General features: G+C 38.9%; 1 protein-coding gene across 3 annotated transcripts; it reads right to left on the reverse strand.

Annotated features, from left to right (window-relative positions):
* Window positions 1–213: 213 nt before the first annotated feature.
* LOC121307833 (sodium/hydrogen exchanger 8) lies at window positions 214–16,757 on the reverse strand. Of its 3 annotated transcripts, XM_041240119.1 has the most exons (16): window positions 15,807–16,751; window positions 14,795–14,973; window positions 12,819–12,899; window positions 8,762–8,820; window positions 7,167–7,250; window positions 6,225–6,326; window positions 5,831–5,865; window positions 5,353–5,496; window positions 4,012–4,150; window positions 3,548–3,653; window positions 3,299–3,415; window positions 2,440–2,522; window positions 1,915–2,026; window positions 1,481–1,701; window positions 1,108–1,254; window positions 214–497 (listed from the first exon to the last, which is right to left on the reverse strand). In XM_041240119.1, exons 1-16 carry the CDS (start codon window positions 16,043–16,045, stop codon window positions 384–386), a joined length of 1,962 nt encoding a protein of 653 aa, XP_041096053.1. In that variant the 5' UTR covers window positions 16,046–16,751; the 3' UTR covers window positions 214–383. The 3 variants fall into 3 exon arrangements, with proteins under 3 accessions (XP_041096053.1, XP_041096052.1, XP_041096054.1); XM_041240118.1 differs by having other exon boundaries at window positions 3,299–3,653; window positions 15,807–16,754; XM_041240120.1 differs by lacking the exon at window positions 1,108–1,254 and having other exon boundaries at window positions 3,299–3,653; window positions 15,807–16,757.
* Window positions 16,758–22,500: the final 5,743 nt, after the last annotated feature.

Below are 22,500 nucleotides of genomic sequence, written 5' to 3' on the forward strand. Positions count from 1 at the left end.
ATCCCAAAGCGCTGACATGAAAAATGATTTAACTAATACACTAAAAATGGCAAGTCTTAGCAGCTCGTCTTACTGGCACCAAAAAGTAAGAGATTCCTATTAATCCATCTTGCTTTCTCGCAATTACACCCCCACACTCCAGCAGTCAATTAAGGACTGGCAGAGAATCAAGCATCACCTAACTGAGAAGAAAAAAAAGTGATTTATTTTACCAGGCCTATAAAAAGTGAACTCCATTGCGCATCTTGTGAACACAATCTTGTTGAAACTTTATCAGCCCACTTGAACTGCTTCACCCCTATTGCTTTGACACGGCCTGTATTTCAGCAATGCGTTTCACAGTCATTTTCTGCCTGCATGTCCCAGGCAGCATAGTGTCCAGCTCACAGCAGTTCAGTCTCCTCATCCTCGTCCTCTGAGCCGGACGGCCCTTGCCTCACCTCCTCATACCACTTGTTAGTCAGAGTCTTCATCTGGATTCGCCCGTGGAGTAGGTCCTGGAGACAGACAGAGCTGTTACAACAGTCAAGATCAGATGTTTTCTTTCAATGTCTTAATTTGGGATTCAAATATCAAATGAGTGGTATAGAACTAGAACAGGCCAGCTAAGAGAAACAACATTGGTGTTGTGACAGTCATCTCTGTGTGGGGAAGCAATAAAAGAAAAAACCTAACAAAATGTGTTCAAATATATGAAGCGCTTCACATCTCTGTGGTGTACGTGACTGATTGATACATGTTTGGTGCCAACTACTTTAGAACACAAAATGAATGTCTTTTCAGGGCCACTCCCCGCACCACCCTTTAAGTCAAACAGGCAAAGTCAATAAAAAAAATGTGACCTGTATTTAAACCGATTTTTGCATAACCAGACTACAACAAAAACCATTGTTTGCAGCAAATATGCCAGCAACCAGTGTGTAAATTGTATAAAACAATATCAGAAACATGACCGCCCCATAACCAAACATTGCCTTCGGTCTGTGTAAAATCAGGAAAGAGCTTAGCTATGGTAGCTGTCTGCGGTCCCTTATCTATCCTGAACAGCCCCGCGGCATGTCCCATGTACATATGTAAGAGAGATAGACAGCTGGCTGGGACGCTCACCTCCTGCGTCAGCCGACGAGTGAAGAAAGGGTTCAGGTACTTGGCATCGAGCCACATGAAGCCCTTCAGATCATGCTGCTGGATAAACTGAGCATCATACTCCTCCTCCGTCAGCTCTGACAAGTGCTCCGACTCGATCGTGTTGCCCTGGCAACCAGACACAAGGTCCTGTTACTCACTGACTACCAACGCAGGGCACCACAAATTACCCTCACCTAAACATTCAGAACCTCTGGAAAATGCGCATGTTCTGACCAAATGAAGTACAGCATTCTCGAACCACTGTAACAGCGCATCTCCGGTCCTGGAATTGTTAAGTGGTTACTCCAGAGCCTAGCGAAGCTGCTGAGGTTTATCATCAGTGGCTGCTTACCATTTTCTCCGTCTTGCTCAGGTTGATGTCCTTCTTGTTTTTGCGAGAGCTCTTGCTGTCCTCGATGTCAATCAGGCGGATGAGGGGCATGGTGCTGCCCCCTAGCAGCAGGATGGTGAACAGCACGATGACAATGGTGGTTGTGCCGATCAGCTGTCGCTTCTCAATGGGCTCCAGACTCAAGTGGAGGCTCAGGGCATAAGGGATTGCACCCCGCAAACCTGGGGGGTGTACAATGCAACTACAGTCAAGGGGATCAAAACCTGAAGAATGGGCATAGTTCAAATATGCAATATTTAAAGTCTTCATCCATTTCTAGCTTGTTTGTCTTTTTATCCTACATGTCCACCCTTTCCATTGATATGTATAATGCTAGATTTAGAATCAAAAGGCATACTGTATATACCACACTTTAAACTGTGCCAAACCCTTACCACTGAACCACATGATGAACATCATCTTGGGTGTGATCTTGTGATCCCTGAAGATGTTGATGAGGAAAGAAAGGGGGAAGATATTCACTGCACGCCCCAGTAACACCAGCACCTGCAGAGAGAGGGCCGTTAATACCGCTCAGTATCATAGCCTGGATTGTTCAGTCTCCCTTATTAAATGCTGAGAAAATTTCCCAGTTTAAAGAATGTGCAAATACATGTGGGGTTGGCATCTTGCTGTCAGATTGGGTGAATTTGTTATGGCACGCCGTATTTGATTACTTTATCAAGCAGAGCTATCGCTAGTATAACACCTGTAGTGTCAACACCTTGAAAACATATATAAACATTTTAGTTCAAGATCCCTATCTTTTAAGTTTGGACCAATTCATTTGGTTGAAAATTATAGGAATGTAGTGAATTATCAAGTGTGATTGCCGTGCCATATAACCGTATGCATTTTCTGTTACCGAAGACACCATGACTGCAATTGCAGTTCTGTTTTTTAAACTCAAGAACACTTACTATGCACCAGATCACAAAAGAGATCTCGAACTTGTGAGGGAAGCTGAATATGGACAAACCCAAAAAGGCGAAGACGCAGGTCTCTGTAAAGGTTAAAGGCAGTCATTAATAAAAACAACATAAATAATACCTATCAAATTATACCCACTCCTGCCATTTATGAACAAACATACAAGTGTAGCAGCTAAAGAATATCAAAACAGACACCCAGAAGTTTGAAATACAAAAGGTATATATTTAATATTTAAAGTACAGTATTATTAAGAAAGGTATTTAGAATGATCTTCCTTGAAACACTACTGCAAGAGGAGATGAAGTAGTTATACACAGATTTTAAATTACAAACCTTCTGAGCCAATCACAGCTGTCATTATCCTAGCTCAGATGCCCTTAAAGCTAACTGTCATTTATTTCAAAGTAAAAGTTTTTTTAAATATTTCATTTGGGAGTATGCATTACCAGCTAGAGGATGCTAAGGGTAGCTATCGGGGGGGGGGCCCCCACATGCAAAGGGAATGCTCTGTGGTGAATGGTTGTTTCACAGCAGGTATTGTATTCAGGGTGAGACCAGGTCTTTCTGAGTGGCTGACAAGTCTTAGCTTCACAAAAAAGACCTTGTTAAATAAAGCACTAAACAGAGTCTATTAGTGCCACGCTTTACAGACTCAGACCTTAGTTGTGGTCAGGAATGAAGGAAAAGGAAATAGCTTCAGTGATCTGAACCACCTTGTTTTATATCCCCTTCAGTCACTGTGTATAACTGTAACATGTTAAGTGTCCTACTTATGTATCTATTTTATCTATTTTTAAAAGTTTACTTCCGTGGTCAAGTATCACAGGGTGTAAGAGCAGCACCCACCACACATAAATGCAACGGTACGCAGGGTCTGCTGCATAAGGATCTGTGTGACGGGAGACAGGTTGTGGTGAGTGTAATGAGACATCACAATCCCAGAGAACAGGATAGACATGATACCTGGAGAGGGAGAGAGAGGGAGAGAGAGAGACAGATATTGGAATACAGCAATGCAGCTCGCTGGACCTGGAGAATATAACACAGCAGGTGTGACACTGAAAGATGAGAAATAAAGAAAAAAACAGATCTTGCCAGACAGTTTGATTCCCTCAGCAAGCCCATAGGGCAAGTAGGCAAAGATAATCATCAAACCAAACTCCAGAGAGGGCGTCTTCCTCAGGTCAAAGTGTTTCAGAGCCTGGCGGAGCGTGGTTAGGGAATCTACAAGCTGGCCGTTTCTGTGTCTTCATATGCATATCATTATTGGAAACGTCTCGGTAGATATTAAAATACATGCTCCTATTACAACCATTTTTCCTGCACCTTTATCACTGTGCAGTTGATTTATTCATTAAATACATTTATATACAATTTTGTACTTTGCAAAATATTTAGAAAAGCTCTCTCCTCCATGTGGTTTGGAGTCTTTTTTTTTTTTTTTAAACTAATGCCATCCTGCAACAGTGAAACTGTGCTACAGGTGCACACACAGCTGTGCTTTCACAGGTGTCAGGACCACCACACATGGGCAATTTGTTCCCTAAAACAAAGGATACGAGAGCTGAAATGAGGCCGGTGAGGGTGCCTAGAGCAGCTGAGCCGAAGAACATCTTGAGGAAGTAGCCGAGGGCCTGCAGGAATGTCTGCCAGCCACTGAAGTCCGAGCTCTCAGAGCGAGTCAGACCCTCCGCCGTGCTGGAGAGGAGGTTGTGGAGGGATGAAGGGAGACGGGTTAAAAAACGAGGTAGATAAAAGCATTACGTGACACTTATGACTGGCATTAACACCAGTGCTGCATAAACCGATCATTTGGCTCAAGCTATCCACATTGGTGTTGACTGGGTGTTGTTCTTTCACTGCTTTTACTCTGAACGGTGAATTAGCCCAAACACCACCAATGACCCTCACCTGATTGTCAGTACCTGATTCTGTGGATAGCTCAATCAGAAATATCGAATAATCTGTTTGTGCAGCACTAATTTACGCTGCCATTTCATTCCAGGTTTAACACAGTTTTCTTATTAAATATCTATAAATCTATAAACAGATCAAACTCATCAACTAGAAATCTTCCTCAGTGTCTTTAATGTTCTTATCACACACCCGAGTTTAGGAATCATGCAATATTAAAATCAATATAACATAAAAGTAGAAGGAAAACATGAAACGGGTGTTCTTTCAATTACCACAAAATACCATAGAAGTTCAAAGCATTTTCTATACAAGCGCTTTGTTCTTTCAAAAAGCAGGACACAAGCAGAGATGTGCTTAAGGTGGGATTCTCTCAAAAAACAGCATGATCCAAAGATGCCTGAAGCAGTTTTGCAGTAAGAAAAACCTGGCTCAATGCTGCCCTTGCTTTCTGGGAAACGGTATATCTTTCTGTTGCAAGCTTCGCATTGTGATTCCTAAAAGAAAAGGGATTGGTGTCATGTGCCATTGTAATGTTGTTTTGTTTCCAGATCATGTGCTTAATTTCCAAGTATGGCTCTGCAGCCAATTAATTTATTTGAGGAATTTTTTGGGGAAAAGCACCTTTTTTCAGCTGTGTAGATAGAAAAGGAAAAAACCTTGTCTGTACATCCGGGAAAAAAAAAGCATTTTCATATAGACCTACATTTTGAACATGCTATTTTCAGCACTGTCTTTAAATGCGTATTCCATCAGCACTATAACAGAGTGGGATTGTACCACAGCACACATTTTGACCAGTTTAAAAGGACAAAAGTTGTAAGGCAGATCCTTCTGGTTCTGCTTAGTGAATGACTGCTTGTAGTGTTTGTTTTGTTTTTGTTTTTGTTTTTGTTTTTTTTAAATGGAGAAGACATGGACCGCAGTGAATGGCTTTGTATGCAGAAACAGGTGGAGATGGTGGAAGTTGAGACAGCAGTTCTTACTTGGTGAGCACGATAGAGACAGCGTCGTTCAGGATGCTCTCTCCAAACACCAGCATGTTGAGGACTGGGTTGACATTCAGGGCATTAAAGATGGCGATGGTGGCCACAGGGTCTACTGCAGAGATCAGAGATCCAAATGCAAAGCTGGGAGGAGCGACAGGGAAAGAGGGAGGTTCTATCAAATTGAAAACAGCCACAGAGCAGAAAACAAAAATGCAATCACACCTCCAACAATTTCAAAGTATGGATCCTTTCTAAGGTTGTGTTTTAATGATTTCAACACAATGGATATTGATGAGAGTATCAAAGAGCTGTAATTAAAGAAAAGAAAAAAATAAAAGAACTGCAGGTCTCTTTAAAGGTCACACTAGAAACTTAATCTCCTTTGCACAAGAATAAAGGGTAGCGTGCATGCTTTGCAAAAAAGCTGAGGCCTCCTTTCAGATCTAGAGGTATTTTAGAGATTGCATGTTCTTACCTCTCAGTCATTGTCAACTTGTAGATAACATCTGCCTAAAAAAACAAAAAGACAATTAAAAGGTACAGATTTATTTTATACAAATATACAGAAATATTTGTCTAAAAAAGTACACACATTTTAAAGCAGAGCATTTCCTGAATGTATGATAACAATGTGCTGTTTTGACCTTATCAGCTACAGTTAACTATTTGTTTAGCGACTCAACAGGAGGCAATCCTATATCTTATTGCAACTGACTGAATAAGGGAGACCGATGACAGAGGCACATTATTCACCAACGTTTGAATGAAATCCATTGTTCCCTTCTGGAGATATTGGGGCTCATTCAAAATGTTGGCAGAACCACAATTTCATATCCGCTCCCCTCACAAGGGAAGCGTGACAACCTCACCTGGCCCAGGAAGTAAATGCCTCCTCCCACAATGAAAGCTGAAATGACTGTACCAAACACAGCGAAGAGGGTGATGGAGCCAATGTTCTGGAAGAAGTTACCCTGAAAACAAGCATAATCCCGTTACAGCCCCATGGATCTGGGGCCACAGTGATTGGCATGTCAGTCTGTGACAGGCTGGCTTCAGTGGTGACGTAAGACCAGAAGAAAGCACACACCACTGTGCGTGATATGGTGAATGAGCTTGCTTGCGTCAGTTTATTGCAAAACAAATAAAAGATTTAAACAAAAAAACTGCACACGGCACTTGATGCCAAAATAACCAACAGACAAACAAAACAGACTAACACTTAAACAAACAGTGGACTCACAGACAAACACGGTGAGTCAAAACAGTTCTATTTAATTTCTTTTACTTTACTTTGTTTTACTCTCCTTCTCCACACCAGTTCAACGCTCACCAAACACACAACTCAGAGTGAGTGAAACATGCATGCTTTTATGCAGCTGTACCAAGACTCGATTGCTAATCAATCGTTCAATTGGAATCTTGGTACAACTGCACGTGAATTAAATCAGTGCACTCCCATGTCCACACTCTATATACTTTTTAATCTGCACGTGCAGTGATGTGCAATCCTTGTGCCTAAATACAAATATACATTTTAAATCCCTTGTGTTACACAGACCCATTTATATTCCGTGTACCAATGACTATACACCGACATCAACACACCACACGCAACATATAACACACAAATACACACAGGGGCGAGGCACATTGTCACACAGTCCCATGGATCTGGGGTCACAGTGATGGGCATGTCAGTCCCATGGATCTGGGGCCACAATGATGAGCATGTCTATTCAATAGTGTTATCCTTGCGCATTACTTTCCAAACACCAAATAACAATAACAAGTATGGTAAGAACACGCCTTACCTTGTGAAGTGAATACCCAGATTCAAATATTATTGGAGGCAGCAACAGAAGAAAGAACATGTTTGGTCGAAACATCTCTTCCTCCTACAGCAGGACAGAGGACAACGCTTATTTACTTTCATGGCACTATGATTAGTTGTCAAAAATCTTGAAAGTAAAAAGTGACATAGTTAAATAAACACAATAAATGTGCTCTGGAATGAACACAAGTGTCCATATCAACAAAGCTAAATTAACATCTGTTCTTGTCTAAGTATAACACAAAATTTCAAAGCTTCTACAAAAGCTCCTGTGAACCACAACTACTTTCAAAGAGGGGTCAAGAGTGTTTCTCTGATACGTCTAGATAATTCATTAGGCATTTTCTACTGCATTAGCGTTTTTAATACATCAGTTTAAATCTTATTTTGAATATTCATACATTTACTTCAATCTGAACTGGTTCTCTTTGCTAGTCTCTGACATCCTGAAATGCTGATCCCAGAGCTACTCAAGCACATTACTGCATCAGATCAGGTTAACCAGTCAGCCCTCGCTGCTCTCCCTTACTCATCTCATTTGGCAGTGCTCTCTACAGAACGCTTTACCAGACAGGTCCTAGAGAGTGCAGACTTCACTGACAGCTCCCATCAACATCACCCCAACCCAAGGCGATGACAACAAAACAACTCAACTGGCATAGAGACATCCATTCAATACATTGACCACCCTGGCTCACTACCCCAAATAGTGTTTGTATTAAACAGATTTTAGAAGAAATGCTAACTTAAAAAAAAAGAAAACCTGTATCTGGCACTACATTTTTAAAATACTTTCCCTAAGATAAAAATAACCAGAATATAAGTCATGCCAACAAAAATCCATGCAAATGACTCACTGCCCATGTGGATTCCTGTTGCTCATAGTTTGCACACGTTTAGTGCTCTTACCACTATGAGCAGCTGCCTTCCTGTGACACACCATTACCAGTAAACCTGGTTTAGGCTAAGAAAGAAAGATAATCCTTCCACCAATCCCTCTGGTTATTGCAATGCAAATGTCAGCATTAAAAAACGTTGTCTGTTTTTTTTGCTGTTTCTTTTATTTATTTAGTGATTCTTTCACTAATGTCTGTTTCAGACTATTGTGCTTTTGCATGGTATAATATTGCAATTGCTCTTTTAGAAACACAGAGGTTTTCTATCGTTTTAGTCAAGGTCGTTACACCACAATAATCTGCATTATCTTTTGTGAATGGAAAATATGACTGACACACGTTACAAAACTGTACAATGCAACTCAGAAGGCTGATTTAATGACATTGTACTTCTTTCAAACAGTATGGGACTTTTTAAAAACCTTTCAGTAGGACAATAAAAGTAACTCCCACCCTCAAGACTGTTAACTGAAGTTTCCGCTATAATGACACGACCCTGTTTAAATGAACTCTGTGGTATGTGTGTGCAATAGTTTCCGAGACACATCCTTTGACTAAGGCTAGGAAATGTTGAGGCTGACAGATGAGTAGTAGACAGCCACAAACAGGAGTTAGATTCTATGACTGTTGACCAACTATCTGCATTTAGAAGCTTAGGTTTCAAAACTTTCAATCTTACCTTCCAGTTTGCCAGCTCTTGAAATTCTATTATTTTTATGAATGCCCCCATCAGGATACCTAGAATTCAAAAGACAAAAAAACCCCAAAAACATAAATGTGTATGTGATTGTCAAGGTGATAGGCACAGTGTGTATACGATCTCTGTTAACCTCTTAAACCCCCAGCCTCCCACAGGCAATTTCTGCCTGGAGGGCTATGGCCATAAATAAATCACATTATCTTCCAAAGTATAGACAGCACAGGCATGCTTCAGGGCTTGAATTCAAGGTAACCCCCTGGCCATTAGGACTAAAACACAGATTTGATATGTCTTACTCAGTACCACACTGGAAGGAGATATCCAGAAAAAAAAAAATAAAAAACAAGAAACACTTTTCATTTGTTTATATTCTATCATCATTTTTTCACCTTGTAGCACATGAAAAGAGCCAGATTTTTTTCCAGTGCTTCCCCAACATGTCTACTACACTGGATAAAAATTTGATTGAATAAAGGGATCAAATTCTTCATGAGTTTTTACAAAGCTAGGCCCAAGGATCCCCAAATCTCTACAAAAATGAATATTGTGTAAATCTTTATGGCCAGTCATACACTAGTTTCTTGAGCAAGATCTAAAAGGGAGGTTACCTTCTGGCACCTCACATGCTATACATTGCCACATGAATTAGATTTTGTAATCCTCTTTTTTACTTATTTGTCCAATATTTCATTCAAAAGGTGGCCTTTTTGGAGAGCTTTAGGGTGCCCGAAATGTATCCATGATGATTATGCATGACAGATACTCTCAGTTCATATGCCACAACTGTCAGGCACATTGCTCTCACATAACTGTGTTTGTGAAGGGGAATGTTGCTACTGAGGCTTTTTTGTAGCTCTGAATTTTCAGTACCTGACTGTATTTTTGTTACTCACTTGCTTGAAAGTATGTAAATGTCAAGAACCAAAATAATGAGATTTTTTTTTTCCCAAAATAAAGTGGTTACACTCATTCAAGCACTGCTGACAGGTGAACATATGTTGATTACTGGATAAAGGCGTCTGCTAAATGTCTATAATAATAATAATAATAATAATAATAATAATAATAATAATAATAATAAGATTGCAGACACCTTTGCTGCTCTAAATCAGGCTGCCAGACTGAAAACACCTCAGTTCCTTTCATCTTTACTTTGATTGACATGTGGCAAACAAAGGAACTGAGTGAGTGATTGTTGGAGCAGGCAGACAGCTTATCTTGAAAGGCTAAGAAACCTACACTGTCTCTAGGTGAAATATAAAAAAGTTTGCTAAACACTCCCATGCAATAATCTAAATCAATGAACATCAATGAGAAAATAATAAAGACGGCCGGGAAGCAACAATTACTTCTTGCAACTTGTATTGCATCGTAAAGATCAGGGACCGTATACAGCAGCACAGCACAGATGAGACATGGTGTTGCTCTTTACTATGCAATAAAAATTATTTTAAAAAATGTTATTTCTATGTGCCCCTTGAGAGTCAAATGGTTGCATTTTCTAATAACATTTACAGTAAAAATGCATATTGAAAATTATGCATAATAATAATAATAATAATAATAATAATAATAATAAATGTAGTGTGGATCCATTACACTTACAAATCCTGAAGAGGCTCCAATCCATCTTCAAATGCTGCTTCACAGACACTGAATCAGCGCTCTCCAACCCAGAAAGTCATTTTCGCCATCACTTTCACTATTATCCATCTCCTCCAAAACTTCAAAAAGACTGAATCGAATTCTTTTGGGATGCTTTGGAACACTGCTCGCCATTTCGTTGGATTTTATACATTTTACAAATTGAAAAATGATCAGAAAACGGTAAGAAACCTTGATCCTACGTGCGTAACACTGCGCTCTCATTTGCAAATGTGTCTTGTTTACATACGCGCATCGATTACTCTTCAATGGATTAATCTACAAACAAAGTCAAGGTATGAATGGACAGCTTGTGACCTCCCCTACTACGTGATCACGAGACTTCACCATCAACAGATACATGCAAGGCCAGAGCAGCAAAACGCACAGCTAGTCGATCGGAGTTGTTTTTGAACCATAAGGTACTAGACACATTGCGAAGGGAATATCTCAACGGTGAAATGGCGAATTCGGATAATTCCTTCGCTGTTTGACGGTAGGAAAACAACGTTTCTGATATTGGGTCAGTTTTTTTTGCTGTTTTGCTTTTGTAATATTAGATGATTTTTTTTAAATATAATGTGTAATTGCACTACCACGTCCCGCCCGCGGGACACAGGGGGCGTAAGAGGTTAAATCTACGTCCCTCTCTCTTGATTTTGTTCCTCAATAAGTTCAAAGTGGCTGTAGCTAACAAGACAACTCGATAAATCTTTACTGTTGTGTACTTATATATAGTAGGTCAGGGTACCGGATCTTCTAATTAGGAAGAGGGATATCATTTTTGTTTCTAGGCCTAATGCACTGACCTTGACTTACAGTAGCTTAAGTAGCATCAAGTTATATGTGCTTGTGGATCAGGGTTTCGTGCCTTATTGTTGGTAGCTGCATGTCTATATATCCCCACATACAGTTCACTTTCAAACTACCAGACAAAAGACGTACCGGATCTGGTCGATCTGGCACAAATTAACCCCTGTCGTAGGTGTCAAATATAATGTTGCAAACATATATTTTCAAATGAGACCCGACTAGGTTAGTGTTACAAGCCTTACTTCCAGTCTTAAACTAGCTGATATCACTTAGGAAGTGATACAGTAGCTGACAACCTGAAATTAAGGAAAGCAAACTGAGAACTTTCCTTAAACTAGTTACCATGCCACTTTTAAAACTAAAATCTTTCTATATTGATATGTGTTTCTTTCAAATATGCCCATTTGCAAACGGAAGTGCACTACAGGTAAGATTTATGGAATTAATTTATTAGTTTCAGCTTGAACCAATTTGTCATTGATATATTATAATGAACATACATCCTTTTCTATAATCACATGAAACTGACCCAGTACCAGTGCTGGAGACTTCTATTATTTACTTATTTCAAACAGCTGCCTGCTGTGACATGAGGAACTATAAGTCCAGGTTTTCAAATGTGCTTATTGTGGCTGATTCCCCAGAGGAAAAGAAAGGATTCAGACGTCAGCAGCAATGTGAAAGAATTACTCTAATTCTACTCTAAAAGATGACAGCTGAGTGAAGGAGAAGGGGTGGGGAAGGGAGTGGCGGGTACCCAGTGATCCCTGACCAGGTGCACTGGAGTATGGCTAGCTCATTTTACCCTTTTGTACAGAAGTCTTTAAGGTGTGTTCAAGCAATCTCAACAGCACCCACTACACTCAGGAGTGCCCTTTAAAATTCTGGAAATCTTGAGTTACCAGCCTTGTAAACATTTTCCACTGGAAATGTGTCATGTTGCAGTTCATCATGGTTTCCCATGTATTTCAATCTGCTTTACCAAGCCTCCCTGTGAGGTGCTTATCTATGCTTTGTTACACTTTTCTAGGTTTTTACTATTGCAGTCTTTTATAAGGGCATCCACAGCCCATTAATGTGTTAACAAGATGCATGACTAGCATACATTAATGACTGCCCTGTGTACATATAAATACCATTCATCGTGGGATCTAGATCTAATCATGTGTTACTCTGTCACCAGACATAATTCTGCACAGTTTTTACTCCTTTAAATACTATTCATGTCTCCATTTACTGATGGCTCATCTGTTAATGTTGTACTTTTCCATCTGTATACCTCAGATCATATTGATATAAAAGTAAACAGAAAAAGAAGCATACAGGTTTAGCAAGAGGAAGTAGCCTGTGAACCTATTGTACATGTATTTACCTTGTAACAATATCTGCATTGTTCAGATGGATCCAATGCAATTACAGAGGAGAAACAGGTGGGGAAAGTGAACACTTTGTAGGAAGGTGAGCGCTGAAGTGTGGAGCAGTTTTAATTTCACTGCCCCTAGGGGTTACAGAAGACAGAACCCTCCCCCTCCTGTGTCTGCAGACCCTGAATGAGAACTGAAATGAGAAATGCACTTACCAAGAGAGACCACTGCCACGCTTTCAGGCAGGAAATTCAGTTTAAACTTAATAAGCAGATGCACCAATATGATGCAAATACCTGTGTGAAAAGGAAACAGAGACACAGAAGTAATTAAAAAATGTGCTTGTGTCAATACATTGTAATACAGCATGTCTACTATTACTATGGGTACATCAACTAATAATGCAACCATAACTATTATTACTAGTAAACTTTAGTAGACTAGACAGTGCTTTATAATCCATTGCACTACTACTGTGCAAGTGCCTAGTTAATTAGACTTGGTATATGGGTGTGAGGTTTTGTTTTCTTAATTAAAATCCACAGGATGGTATCAAACTTATGTGCTGGATTATTAAGGTGCCCACTCACTCTCTCACTCACTCTGTCTAACACACAGTTTCTGTTCTTGCAAATCGTTTTAGTGAATGGTCTATTAATTAATATAGTTAAAAAAAAGGTATGCATTTGTTTTAACATGCTGGCTGATGTTCACAGTTAAGTTGGTCATTTCTGTTGTGGAAATGTTGTGTTTCCCATTTTATTAAGCTGCGTTTTTTGGGAATTTCATTTGCGAAGTGACATTTTTTTGAAAAACCTTCCTTTCTCAGGCTTCTTGACCATATATAAAAAACAAGACAAGCAGCAGTTACCAGACTGTATAGGATTTATAAAAAAAAAATAATAATAATAATAATTGAGTGCATCTTTGCAGCCAATTACAAGCTGAATCCAAGTTAAACGCCAACTGTAAGGAATTTCTGAACATATTCTCAAATAATATCTCCTGCTGCCAAATTCAAAATCCATTAGCCTGCCAGTAAATGCATAGGGGAAATACATCAGGGCTAGGAATTCATCCCATGGTCTGTTTAGTGCTCTTTATAAAAAGGTTACACTGGAATTATTTTTAATTTGAAATATGGCCCTTGAGGTGATGCCAGTTCCTTTTCAAAGTGTTCATCACTGCTGGCAAGTTCTGAATACATTTGTATTACTGCAGTTGTCAACCTGTTCAGCTGGAAAAAACCATAAAACAAATGTAAATATCTACAAACAAACATTTCTGGAAACCTATCTATGAAATATATATGGAATTTGTTATTCAAGAATACTGCTACCTATGTGTGCAAATTATTATAATAATAACTGAAAATGTAGTGTATCCAGAAATATAAAAAAGTCACATGATCTTACCAGGTTTATATTTTTTTTTAAAAGTATGGGGGACCTAAGCCACTAACAGCCTTATTTAGGTCAGCAATAACATAATATAATAATAATAATAATAATAATAATAATAATAATAATAATAAAATCAACTCCCCCATGCGCTCAGGTGGAGTTCAGATGAATTTAGTGACGTGATGGGATTAATTGTCTACACCAAGGTGAAAATGAAGCCAGGAAATCTTTACATTGAAATGATCAATGAAAGCATATCTGTTATTTCCATGTATAAAGAAAAACAAACTTACTTACTAGTTAGAAAGGAAAGGTGGCTCGTTAGTCTTGGTGCCTCTAGAGCCACTTTATATTGTACTAGATGTTTTATTCAACATGGTCTATATACAGATTTGAACTTTTGCAAAAAGATGATGTTCCAGACAGTGCTGACATTAGCTAATAACCTGTAATAGCCCTGGCAAGAGGTACCTGATTACAGTCACAGAAGGCACTTAATGAATTAATTACCACGAGAAACGTGTAATTGGCTCACTTCCAGCGGACCACATCTCAGTGAACAGACAAGCTTAGCAGTTAGCACCTACAAACCTGCATGTAGTGCTGGGGCTCAGCCAACGAATCTTAACCACAAGTGTTTATAGAGCACGATGCTGTCCTAAATACACTTTGCCACCTAGTGTATAGTGCAAGGCTTGAGATAACATGCACTTGTGTTGAGGCATCAATCAGCAGGGCTCCAGCATATCAATACATTTTGCACTGGAAGGTCTCCCTCTCCAGCTCACCGATCACAAGCAGGCTGAAGAAGATGGTCATGCCGCTGGATTGCTCCTCCTCCTGGGCTTCCACCCCCGTCTGTTCCGGCAGGATGGGCTTTGCTGGGGTTGGGGGTGCCCGGGTTGTTGCCTTGGCAACAGTAGTGGTGTGTAATGTCTCATTGTCCAGATCCTGTGTTTCATTTACCCTTTAAAAAAAAAATAATAATAATAGCGAGTGGGAAATGCAAATGAGCTATTTATCGGTGTGGCGAATGTAACAGTCTACCAAAAGGCCATTATTTGGAACACCATCTACCAAGAGTTTATATCGTTGTTTCAAGTCAAATTAATATGGGTTAATACAAGAAGACTAAACACTATGAACAAAAAACAACATTCCTGCTTGGTTATAGTCTGAAAACACTGAAAATATTTGAATTTTGTGTAGGCGTTTTCTTTAACATATCGTGAGGTCTCCATTTCTCTTTTTGCTGTGTTTCTTATATTACCCAAACCCACGCTGTAACCAATTGGAAAATAAGACGGTTGTAGAATGGAATAAAGTAGTGAAGATTTACATTTTACTGTCGAATTTAACATGCTTCCTAACCTATACCAACCAATAGTTTAATGTGCTTGGGTATTACATATATATATCATTTGTTGGATATCATTGGGACCATCTTGTAACAAAAATAGCAAAACTATACATTCCTAAGTGCCTTGCCTATTTCTACACATAACTCCAGAAACATACATCTCTGTTTGGCATAACCTAATTTGCATAACCTAAATTATATTTCCAAAAACGAATATACCCTGTATTTTAACAAGTGCGATGTGTGGTTCAATGACAGTGAACACTGTCGTTGTACATTTATTACAGACAACGCTACTAGACCCTGTGCTTAACCTGGTAAACGACACTCTGTCAGGACAGTTAATCCGTCTTCTCTCACGGTGACATACAGTTAACCCGGTAACAAACAAAAACACAATGCACTACGCACGTCACTTTCTGTATCTATCTAATTATTACCTGCTCGTTTGTTCTGGTCCAGTATTTGGTGATTTTACTTTGGCGTCTGGCTCCAGACGGACCACGTTATTGTTATTAATATTATTATTGTTATTATGGATATGGTCCTCTTTTCCAGTATCAGCAATGGCGTGTAAAGACGAATGCTGGCTGTGAATTCCCTGTACTAACACAAACATACACACCGTCATTACCAAGAGACGGCGGCATACAGTGCCCGAGCGCGTTAAAATATTCATGTCTTAAAGCTATTTTTAAATATGTATTTATTTTTTAAATATCCCTTTATAATTGTACATTGCGATTGGTGTTTATTGTACGATCGCTCCTTTAACCCACATCACAACTCTACTTCCTGGTTACTCTCATGCTCCCAAGAGGTGATCGGGAATTGTAGTGTTTACGGTTTGGTAGATTTTTCGTTTTTCTCTTTATTTATTTATTGTGAGACCTCCGATTATTAAGTAAATAAATAAATTAATAAAGGTTAACAGAAATAGCCACAACGATGCAAGAATTTACAACACACAGTCTCTCCGTATAGCAAGTGTCTTTGGGATTTGTAGTTTTCCTGGTTGATTTGTAGTGTTGTGCCTCCGGTCGGCTGTTGAGTGTTTACCTACTGAGTTCGCCAGTGTTATTTAATTTTTTTTTTTTTTAATCTGATCTTGGTTTATCATTGGCTTTCCTGTGAAGATCCCAGCGGCCAGTATTTGTTATGTATTCAGTGATCCATAGACCAAGGTACCGCAGAAACAAAGGCTTCCAAAAGTCACTGTTTTGTTTAATAAGTCAACTTAAATACAAATAAAAAACAAAGTGCGAGCGTTAGAGACGAATTTTAGTAGCAATACATGCATCATTAACCACTGATATCATTATTTCCATCACACAATGTAAAATATTGTGTAACACATCCTGAACCGTGTTTCAAAACAGGAATGATAACTTTAAGGTTTAAATTGCAACCAAATCTGCTTGTAACAGCCATTAAAAAAAAAAAAAAAAAAAAAAAAAAAACTTGACAGGTGACCTTTCTGCTGATGGATTACGTCAATGCTGTACTGTTTTCTACTGGGTGTGGTTGCTATGATACACTTCCAGAACTGTATGCTCTAATTCTCTAAGTCTGTATTTGTCTTAAATAGTGCCTGTATAAAGAGTTTAGTGTCCGCACCATAACTAAGGTAGACAACTGTAGGTGGTAGAAGCTAGGACGGTAGGACGTTCTGTTGCTAGGCATCCAAACTCCATAATACCTAACCTGGATTACTCTGTTTGACTGTGTCCCTCTTTACATCTCACCTAAAAGTTGTTTTCGTCAGCTAACTCAAATTGATATTTGTGTTTTTCTCTCTGTTGAGGGTTAGCAATAGTACATTTAGTGTTCCTTGGTTGATAATGAAAGCTCTGTGTTTTAAATGTGCTCAGGAGGGTTGTACAAGTTCACAGTCAATTGCCCTTTGATTTAACTTGTGTTTGGTTATATAAATTGGGTAACCACAAATGAAAACAAATATATCAAGGAAATATGAATTACATGGCAAAATTAAATCTCTGAAATATATCTACAATAATTACATTGTTAGCCATTTTTGTAGATACCAAGGCATCTTTGCGAATGGGCACTGTTGTATATAGACTTCTCCATGCTGTCCCTGATCAGTTTCATTAATCTACCTGTACAGGCGCTGACAGTACTAAACTAATACTGTAAAGATACAGGAATTTGTAGACGGCCCCTTTCCCATTCCCCTGGTGTAATTTGTGGACGCTACCTCGCCTGATCGAACAGTTTAATATATTTGCAGACGCTCCCTTCCTCATTCAATGATCTGTCTGAAGAAACGGCTGCGAAACGTCTCTGCTCTAGTTGTAATTTTAATAAGCTATTATTAAAATTATTCCCTTCTGCCGTTTCTACAGGAGTACGATCCGTCGTTTGAAGATTTACATTTTAAGATTTTATTTTGATACCTGTGTATATATGGTCTGAGGGTCCTTCCTTAATCAGTCGGTAGTGGCTACTGGGCAGTTTTTACAGCAATAGTATAGGCTACATAATTATTAATTTTATTCTGTAGAGCTGTTTTTTTTTTATTCATCTGCATAATGCGGACTCATTTTCGATTACCGAAACGGTCGTTAATTGCTCTTTTATTCCTGTTTTCGCTCTCAACCTCGGCAATGTATTTCATATATTCAGCACCTGGGACCGGTAAGTGAATTATTATTATTGTTATTATTATTATTATTATTATTAGTATTATTATTATTATTATTATTATTATTAGTATTTATAGTCTTATATTTGTAATATTATACACATTAAGATTAAACGCCTTTATTGTTCTTTAATGCATTAGCTAGAGTGAGTATAATGTTATTGATAAAAATAAATAAAACACGTTCACGTGACGTTACATCTGGCCCGTGCAGCTGCTAGTCCAGGCAGCAAATCCACACCTGAAATTATGTTATGGAAACAATCTGTTTGGTTTTGGGAGCGATGGCGGGGAGAGGTAGTGGTAGGGATTGTGATAGTATAAATTGGAGATTTGATTGCTGCTTTTGGACTTAACGTCACATGACGAAATGTTGGATGGCTAAACGGATCAGTGGTCATTACTGTTTCTGTGTAAGGCTATTGTATGTGCTTGCTTTCAGTACCCATTTTAAAACGGGTACCTTTTGTAGGGAAGGGGTTGCTGTGTGAAATTGCCATTTTTGCAAATAAATAAATAAATAAAAAGTCTACATAAGCATGCTCATCAGTTTACCTGTGAAGGCCTGCAAAGGTCACAAGTGGATCCATACTCGCTGTCAGAATACAACATGGTCTTGATTCCATCCTGTCTGCTTAGATCCAGCCTAAAAACGTGTACAGTAATTTGCACACGCATACTGGGAGGTAAACCCCGGAAAAGTGGTGGCTTTGGCATTCTATTATCACAGGCTTCTGTTCAAATCAAGATGAAACGTTTAGTGATGTCAGGCCTCAGGAATATGTTTGAATGACATAAGCCTACACATAAGATCGGAGGAGAATGGTATCTAGGCTGTTTCACATGTCAGTAAGCGATTTACAGATAGTAGTGCACTACACCTTTAGTGATGTAGGCTACTGCCTGTCAGGTTTTCCACAGGCAAAAAAGTAAGCTATTTTTTATCTTTATGACTGGTCTATGATATTTGAGAGTAAACTGCTGCCTAATCTGCCATTGTTAAGGTTTTCTGCCGTTTATTAATTCTTTAGTATATAAACTGATACTACTATTCTGAAGGTTTGATCACATCTTTTATCATACTGTACTGTAAGTACTGGCTTAATATGTCTCTTTACAATAGCACAGATTTGACCTTGGGACAGTTTTTTTGGTTTCTTGGTGATAAAAACCTACAGATTTGAGATACTGGAGTTATACTTTGCATACAAGGTGGATGATAGGATAAACAGAAGAAAAAAATATGTCCGTTACGGTAATGACAGCCAAGACAAATGAGAATAAACAGGGCTAATGAAATGGGTTTGAGAAAATGACATGAATGTGTTTTTAAATTTGTACTTCGAGGTGGATTAAGAGATACCATAACTGGGCCAGTTTTGTATTTTCTAGATGTTCAGAAAGGATAATAATGCCACCAAGTGTCTAATGTAAACCAAGTTGGTATAATACGTACAACTGCATAGTGTCACAGTGTACCATAATGACAGACCTGCTTTTATTTCCTCCTGGAACTGATCTGATCTGTTCTAGTCTAGCCAGCTTCTGTCATAGCTCTGTCGCTGACTGCGCCCTGAGTATGACTAGAGCCTGTCAGCCCTTACGAAGTGTAACACCCGTGGCTTTCTGGAACAGAGCTTCCCCACCCCCACCCCCAACAGCTTGGATGCAGGATATGAATGAGATCCCTGTGGTCTGGGTGTGCATCTAGGATCCTCATGCAAGGCAGAGGATGCCGCTGTACAATCAAAGGACTTTTTTCCTGGAGGCACAAGCCATATTTACTAGCAACAGATTTTCTGTTGTGCACTGCAAGTAAATAGCAGAGGCAGCCTGAATAAGCAGCCGCCTGTATTTACCTGTGTTTAGTTGTGTTTCCCTGTAGCTCCATGGGTCTCAAGTTACAGTCTCGAAGTAGCACAGGGTACATTATAGGAGTTTGTGCTTAACCCGAAACAACATGGTGGCCTAATAAAACCACAGTCCTCTCTAAACCACTGCCTACAGCACAACCTGTTGCACTCAAATCCTGATCAGGCCCAACCCTATTACTAACCCACAATATGGCTCCATTTAACCCTTTCAGTCCTGGGTCATCTGCTTATTTGTCAGTGTGTCACTTGAGAGCCTATGTGCTCTGTTCCTGGAAGGATTAGGCAAGACATCTGGAAAAAGTAAAAAAGAACCCAAGCAACACCTAGATGCTCCTGTTTCCTGCCCCTTGCAGTGCTCACAGAACATAGGTCTAAAATAGTGAAGCTTCCGACCTCAAACCAGATACCAGCTCTGCTCTGATGCGAGTCCCATCCTTGCCATGAGACTGTCCAAGTATGCAAAAAACATAAAGGCTATAGAATTTGTTTTCCCCACATCTTGGGCCTAACAATCTGTAGCAAGAGCCTGTTTCAAACTATCCACCAAATCAAACTGTATAACAAATCAAATTAAGAATAACTGCACTTTCAATGTTCAATTCAACATCTATAAATCACTTTTTTTTTTTTTTTAAGTGAATGCATTTTTGGTTATTTTTTATTTTTTTTTTAAGTTAAATTGAACTATTTTTTCTTAGCTCAATTTTAGGCGGAAGGATATTTAGTAAAAATAACCTTTTTGTTCTAAATAAAAAAATATATGTGTGTGTAAATATATATAATATATATATGTATATGTATATATATATATATATACATATATATTATTTTCAGTTTAGTTTGTTAGCCCATTTTATAAGTGCAAAAAGGCTCTTCAAGGTTTGTGTTGTACTCTGATATCACCACTTCCCAGGCGGCTGAAGCCACATGGCTTCGCCTCATGACTTACAGTGCTCCCATGGCGTGGTGATATTAAAGTACAACCCAGTCCCTACTGTGCCTTATTGCTTAAGTAATTATACAATCATCAGCGATACTGTTTTGTAATTATCTGTACCGTAACAAATATAGAACAGAAACACTGCACTTGTTATTTCTGACAGAAGTAATTTGAGAATTTTTTTTTTTATATATATATATATACTAAGGCAATTGCTAGTGCTTATTAGGTTTTAAACAAAACAGCAAGTGTCATCCAGGAATGGGATCAGCGGTGCTTAACAAGATTCCCAGGGATTACTGTGTACAGTGATGTAATCAGGGATGAGCAGAATCCCAGCATGAATCTACTGGGGGTATACAGATACCATAATATCTGCTGCATCTATCATCTTGCCAGACCCTCTTTTAATTTGGCACAGTATGTTTCATCCTTTCATACATAAAATCCGGGTAACAATAGCTTCATTATATTTGTAACTGCCATTAAACTTAACGATTAAAAATAAATAAATAATATAAAAATGCTGTTGGTTAAGTGGAACTTTGTGGTTTTGGCTTAACTGTGACAAATACAGTTGTGTTTGGTGCTATATATAGATATAGATATATAGATGTATATATTTTTAATGTAGCACCACAGCATTAACACGGATGGCCGTTTTTTTTTAATGCAGTTTCATCCAGATGAGTGCAATTTTCTTTTTATTCACAGGGATTTTTTCAGATTTATGAACTAGAAGTTTGAAGCAGTAATTAATACTAAAGTAGTTTATTGTAGGAACTTTGTAAAGTGTTATAAGGGTCAGAGTGCGGTCAGGTTGCCTCTTGACATGTGCTGCACTCAGCCTCATGTGATACCAAGTGTGTGTGTGTGTACTACCGCACCTCGTCTTGAAGAGGGGGGGGGGGGGGAATCCTGCGCTCACAATTAAAGGAGCGTTGGGAGTAATATCCCCCAGAAAAGCCTCCTCTTGCCTCAGGAGTTTGAGTGAAGTCATGGGATGGGATAATAATTCCATTGCAGAGACAGAACCCAGATTGTTGCAGGACTTCAGTTACTTTAATGCTCTACTGTAGTAGGCTTTTTTTCTTTTTCTGTAGATCTTGTGCGTTTTCTGCTTATTCTTTATGTGGGTGCAGCAGGGATAGAAATAAGACTCTGTTGCATTCCAGGTTTTAACTACGAGCTTGATTAGCAACAGTGTACAGGTACTGTAACAAGTTCAGGTGTGTTTTATTAAAACTCAAAGAAAAACTAGGAGTGGATCAAACTGCTATGCAATGGGAGTCTTATTTTCATCCCTGCTCCAGTGAGCAGTCCGTGATGCAGTGTACCATAGGCTATGTAGATCGGTTAACCGGAGCCTACTTTTTATAGTTCAGTTTCAGCACTTAAAAAAAATTATACCAAATATGTATGTACGTAATCCTGTTGTGCATCATTACTATTAAAGTGTAGCTGAGATTCAGGCGATCTACAGTATGTGGTTTCTCAGTGAAGCTGAAAGAATCATGTGGCTGCCTGTCCTGTCTGTTGAAACATTCAGTGTTAAAGGCTGTGGAATTACCACTTTTAACCAAGAACATGCAGATTACAGAGAGATAGTCTTGTAGTGATTTCTGCAGAATTGTACTGTGTAGAGCATGCTGTCA

Source organism: Polyodon spathula, chromosome 59 (assembly GCF_017654505.1).
Source record: "Polyodon spathula isolate WHYD16114869_AA chromosome 59, ASM1765450v1, whole genome shotgun sequence".
Taxonomy (NCBI): Eukaryota; Metazoa; Chordata; class Actinopteri; order Acipenseriformes; family Polyodontidae; genus Polyodon; species Polyodon spathula.

What these genes read in the sequence shown, in the direction of transcription:
- LOC121307833 (XM_041240118.1), bottom strand. Translation starts at nt 16,045, where the DNA reads ATGAATATTTTAACGCGCTCGGGCACTGTATGCCGCCGTCTCTTGGTA. An exon ending in AAGAGCTGGCAAACTGGAAG is followed by an intron (nt 7,251 to 8,761) that starts GTAAGATTGAAA and finishes GTCCTGCTGTAG; the next exon opens with GAGGAAGAGATGTTTCGACC. An exon ending in TGAGCAAGACGGAGAAAATG is followed by an intron (nt 1,255 to 1,480) that starts GTAAGCAGCCAC and finishes TCTGGTTGCCAG; the next exon opens with GGCAACACGATCGAGTCGGA.